The sequence below is a fragment of the Babylonia areolata genome, chromosome 1, assembly GCF_041734735.1.
Source record: "Babylonia areolata isolate BAREFJ2019XMU chromosome 1, ASM4173473v1, whole genome shotgun sequence".
Lineage (NCBI taxonomy): Eukaryota > Metazoa > Mollusca > Gastropoda > Neogastropoda > Buccinidae > Babylonia > Babylonia areolata.
This window is the reverse complement of record NC_134876.1, coordinates 72,653,425-72,659,217: the sequence shown is the minus strand read 5'-3', so window position 1 is coordinate 72,659,217 and position 5,793 is coordinate 72,653,425. Positions and strand designations below refer to the sequence as shown.

General features: G+C 45.3%; 1 protein-coding gene across 1 annotated transcript in view; it reads left to right on the top strand.

Annotated features, from left to right (window-relative positions):
• The window catches only part of LOC143293512 (uncharacterized), a 31,090-nt gene extending 26,201 nt beyond the window's left edge, over positions 1–4,889 (top strand). The window contains exons 2-3 of the mRNA XM_076604418.1: positions 1–672; positions 3,905–4,889. The exon at positions 1–672 is cut by the window's left edge and continues 116 nt beyond it. Coding sequence (XP_076460533.1) covers positions 1–653 — 653 coding nt within the window. The 3' untranslated portion in view covers positions 654–672; positions 3,905–4,889. The remainder of the gene's footprint in view (positions 673–3,904) is intronic.
• Positions 4,890–5,793: the final 904 nt, after the last annotated feature.

The window sequence follows — 5,793 nt, the reverse complement described above, 5'->3', positions numbered from 1 at the left end:
TGCCGCAGGGCATGGGCAAGCGGCAGTACACCAGCTCCCCACAGGTGCACAGCTTCAACACCCGCCTCCAGCTGATACCTCTTCGTGCAGGCAACGGCCCTCCTCATGGGGACGCTACTGGTCGTCCGGGCAACAGCCATAAAGGTCTTGGTGACTATGCGTATCATCTTCGCAACGTCTATTACCGCCTGAACAAAAGGAGAGTCGCTCACGGAATGGGAAACCCGCTTCGTCCAAGTCTAGACACCATCCAGCAGCCTTCGGACAGTGTTCAGAAGCATCCAGACAGCATCCACCAGCATCCAGGCAGCATGTACAATCCGGACAGCATCCGCCACAGAGGCAGTCAGCAAGGCGAGGAGGAGGTAGGGGATGAACGATACGTGTCGCTGTACCCGCAGGTACCCGTCAAGCGTGGGTGGTCGGGGTGGATGACGAGGGTTCGCCACGACAAGGGGAAGGGAGGCAGGGGCTGGGCCCTGGGCAGCAAGAGGCAGGCGGTGCTGGACCGTATGCCCCTCAGCTACGGGAAGAAGAGGCAGGACTCGGACATGCTGGCCGAGGAACAGCATCTGACGTCTAACGGGCACGTTCTGGAACACGTTCCTGTTTCTGGTGGCGAGGAAGGAGGAACCGTCTTGACAAGCATGTGAAGGCCGCTGGAACAGGCTGGTAAACGATGTCAGGTGTCGTTCTTTGTGCTGTTTTACAGCTGTCCCTCGGTTGGGTTTTGTTGTTGTTGTTCTTGTTGTTGTTGATGTTGTTGCTGCTGCTGCTGCTGATGATGATGATGAATATGATGTTCTGATTTCGATTTGTTTTCTGTCGTTGGTCGCTTTTTTTTTGGGGGGGGGGGGGGGTATCAATGCGTGCGTATAGGCCTACTAAATATGAAATGACTATATTCAAATCCGCCTAGAAGTTAATGATTTCAGATTTCTTTCTCCTTTTTTTTTTTCTTTTCTTTTCTTTTTTTTTTTTTTTTTTTTTTTTTTTTTTGTATGTCAGCTGAATTACACACATAAATCTGCGAGCGCCTTTTCCTGAAATGTTGTGGAAGGATGTGCTTTGAACCAGGACCAGTCAGTTAGCAGTTGAAGGTGACTGGTATCGGTGACCGGATCTAGGGAAAATTCCCAAACAGATTCTTTATTGTAGGGAAACCAGGGCACAAAGTAACAGTTGACCTGATGTCTCGAGAAAACCTTGGAGGATTTTCGTGAAATTTCGTGAAATGTTTGGTGCAAGGAATATGAATGTATCAAGACTTTTGTAGCGATCGTTTCCTGGTTCTGATATATGATTTTTGTCTTTGAAAAATATTCTATTTGATATGACATTTGAGCGTTGGTGTGGATATACGCTGTGTGCAATGCCCTCTAGCTTTTACTTAGTGCCCTCCCTTGGCATGGACTGAGACAGAGAAAGACCTGGTTAGGTTCAAATAACAAGAAGGTGATCCCAAAAGTGATCAAAGAAAATTGCATCGTACAATCATGATGAACCGATCAAATGCTCTACGTTTACTGATTTATTCATTTGTGTATTTAATCGTGTAGTTAGTTAGTTATTTAGTTAGTTGGTTGGTTGGTTGGTTGGTTGGCTAACTTTGATCCGTACGATTTGGAAGTCAGAACATTAGCATTTGACATTTTGCTGTTAAATTTTTGGCGCTTTCGATAGCTTACTTCTTTGTGTATTTATTTGTTTATTTTATTTGTTTATTGATCTATTCACCTACGCACTTATTCATCCGTTCCTCATTTTATTTTCAATTATGCAATATACAAATTCCTGTTGTTGTTGGGTTGGGGTTTTTTTGTTGTTGTTGTTGTTTTTGTTTTTGTTGTGGTTTGTTTGCTTTTTTTTTTGGGGGGGGGGGGGTGTTTGTTTTTTGGTTGTTGTTGTTTTTTTCTTGTTGTTGTTTTGTTGTTGTTGTTGTTATTTTGTTGTTTGTTTGTTTTTTGTTGTTGGGTTTTTTGGGGTTTTTGGGGGTTTTTTTTTTTTGCTTTTTGGGTTTGTTTGGGGTTGTTTTTTTGTTTTTGTTTTTTTGTGGGTTTTTGTGGGTTTTTTTGTGTTGTTGTTGTTGTTGTTTGTTTTGGGGGTTGTTTTTTTGGTCGTTTCTTCTTCTTCTTCTTCTTCTTCTTCTTCTTCTTCTTCTTCTTCTTCTTCTTCTTCTTCTTCTTCTCCTCCTCCTCCTCCTCCTCCTCCTCCTCCTCCTTCTCCTTCTTCTTCTTCTTATTGGGAGTAGTAGAAATGTTAATCTGCGGCTCTTCTGTGAAGTCTTTACCCCACAAACTTATTATTCTCACGTCTTTCTCTCTGTGAGGGGGAGGATGTTCAGGAATCGAATGTACGAGAGTGAGTTGCTAGAATCGAGCCTTGAACTAAGGTTGCGTGTGATACATAAAGAAAGCTTCAGTGCGTAGGTCACCGTCACCGTAGACAGTCATGATTTGCAGGGAGGGGTGGAATAAGGGAAGTAACTGCATCTCATCCTGTTGCCCTTTGGACAGAAACGAAAACAGTGACAGGTTGTTCACCTTGTGTGTGTGTGTGTGTGTGTGTGTGTGTGTGTGCGCGCGCGCGCGCGCATGTGTGTCTGTGTGTGTGTGTGCGTGTGTGTCCCCTTGTGTGTGTGTGTGTGTGTGTGTGTGTGTGTGCTCGCGCGCGCGCGCGCGTGTGTGTGTGTGTGTGTCTGTCTATGTGTCTGTGTGTGTCTGTCGGTCGGTCTGTCGGTCGGTCGGTCGGTCTGCGTGTGTTTGTGTCTGTGTCCGTGTGTCTCTGTGTGTGGTTCGGTTCTTTTGGGTGCGTTCGTGCGCGCGTGCGCGCGCGTGTGTCCGTGTGTGTGTACGTGTGTGTGTGTGTGTGTGTGTTCGCGCGTGTGTGAGCGTGCGCACGCGCGCATGAGTGAATAAGCGCGGCGCCCGCGCTGAAACAATAATGTGGGGTCTTGAACAAACAGACTGACTTCCGCGACTCAAAAGGAGGAGGAGGAGGAGGGGGCAGGTGATGGGGGGGGGGGGAGAGAAAAGAGGGAAGACAGGGGGCAGAGGAATGGAAGCTGGGAGTATCGGAAGGAGAGTGAGCAAGGGGTACGTATCAAAGCTTCTGAACAGAGGATGAGGCGGAAGAAGGGAGTGGCACGTGGGTGAGGGGGGAGGGGAGGGGATTGTGGGGGGGGGGGGGCGGGGAGGGGCAGCCGGGTGGTGAGGCTGTGTGGGAGGGAGCAGAGTGGATAGCTTTGTCAATGCGGAACGCCAACCGGTGCTGTCCTGTACCTGTTTTTTAGGGGAGACTTCAGCATGTGCTGTGTTGGCCTTTACGCTACCTTTGAAGCTCTTTGGGGGCGTTGAGGGGGGAGGGGGGGGGGTCTTCATTGCATTGTTTTACCAACATAGTACGCCATAGAGGACAAAAACAAGAACAGGCAACAACAACAACAACAACAACAACACACACACACACACACACACACACACACACACACACACACACACACAGACACAGAACCTAGAGATATTGTTATCTTCACTCGTGCGCTGGTATCTGGATCTCATGGATGTGCGTCTGTAAGCACTTTCGCGTATCGGGTGCATATATATATATATATATATATGTGTGTGTGTGTGTGTGTGTGTGTGTGTGCACCTGTGGATATTAAGTGTATGTTTTTGAACATAAATGAATATTAAAGTCCGTGCATGTCACTTGCGTTTTCATAATATAGGCCCATGTATTATTCAAACACATCTTGAGTCATCACTCACGTATCCTTTGCCGCTGCCCCCCCCCCCCCCCCCACCCCCACCCCCACCCCCTCCTCCCAAATGTGTTTCTTTGTACTTGTCATGCGTGCGCTGAGAAAAGTTCATGAAAACTTTACTGCAATTTGTGCTTTCAGATAAGGAAGCGAGCTTGATATCCACGTTCTGTGTCATCACCAGTGACAGCCGAAAAGGATCTGAAGAGAAAGTATCTTCCCGGGCGGACCACAAGATTATCATCACTATTTTTTTATCATCAACGTTACTTTTTTTTTATGTACTACTATTTCTATTGATATCAACTGTATCACCAGTAGTAGTAGTAGTAATACAATTATTGAGGATTCGTAAAAACTTACAGTTCGGCCAACAGCAAAGTGAGGGCGAAGTGTGATCGTGGGTTTTTTTGGGGGGTTTCCCCATTACAATGGGAATTTCTTCACAGCTCAGTCTTTTGTAATATACTTTTAAACTAGGAGTCAAGACCCTTCGTGCTGCAGTCTTGGGGGCTAGTTGGCCTTTGGGGGACCATCCCCACGCCAACTGTCCTGAATCCATTCTCCGCTATACTGAAACTCCAATAGCCCAGATAGTCGGGACAACAGTTGCGTCCTCTGTTGTTATGATAGTCATGGTCGGGCACGACTATCATACCATAGCATTTTATATGCATTAGTATTAGTATTGTTATCCATTATTCTTTCATTATTTATTATTATTATTATTATTATTATCATCATCATCATTATCATTATTATTGTTATTATTATCGTTATTATTATCATTATCAACACAAGTATGATCATCGTTTACGCTGGATGAAAAAATAAAAGGTTCCCGATCATTTGGAACGGAAACCGGACGAAGAGACAAACAGAACAGTACATAAAACTATTTAGAGGCTTTCTTCTCTCCACCCCATCCCCCCACCCCACCCCCACCCCTCCGATTCTGAACACAGTGTCCTTGTTTCGATGTCATGATGATGATGGATACGATGCGATGGTGATGATGATGGTGATGGTGATAGTGGCGGTGATGTTGATGATGATGTTAATGAGGACGAGGATGGATAAGAGCCATGGCTTTATCAGCATTATTTGACCGATTCATAAATAAAGATCTTGAAAACGATTTCGTTTGGAATATGTGTGAGTAAACCAGCTGTGTGCACCTAAGAATGCGTGCGTGCGTGCGTACGTGCGTGTATGTGTTTGTGTGTGGTGTGTGTGTGTGTGTGTGTGTGTGTGTGTGTGTGTGTGTGTGTGTGTGTGTTTCAGCTAATGTCTGTGTGTGTCTGTGTTTCTTTGTATCTCTGTGGGGTGTGGCTTGAATGTGTTGGCGGGCAATTACGCAAACTAATACGTGTGTGCGTGGGTACACCCACGTGTGCATATTACTTACATGCGGGTCTTTATTCACGCAATATCCTGTCATGCTGACTATGGGCATTGTAATGCAACCCGATGCAATGTAATGGAATCCAATGCAGTACAATACAATACAATGCAACACAATACGACACAATACAACACAATGCAATGTCAATACAATGCAACACAATACGACACAATACAACACAATGCAATGTCAATACAATGCAACACAATACAACACAATGCAATGTAATGTAACACAGCTTCAGTTTCAAGAAGGTATCAGAGCACGCGGAGCGATCCATATACGCTACACCACCTCTTTTTAAAGTAATACGAGCAAATGCCTTTCCTAGATATAAACCCAATCCGTTGTTCAGGCTTTCAGAGACTACCTTAAGTTTGTATAGAACATTAACATCAAATGAGATTACCAGTACATACATAACGGGGGTGGGGGCAGGGGGTTGAGGGGTACATAACGACACAACACAACACAGAGCTTCCTTAAAGAACACACACACACACACACACACACACACACACACACACACACACACACACACACACACACACACACACACACACACACACACACAAAGAGATAACAACAATTTCACCATAAATCCACTAACAGAAGAAAAAACACT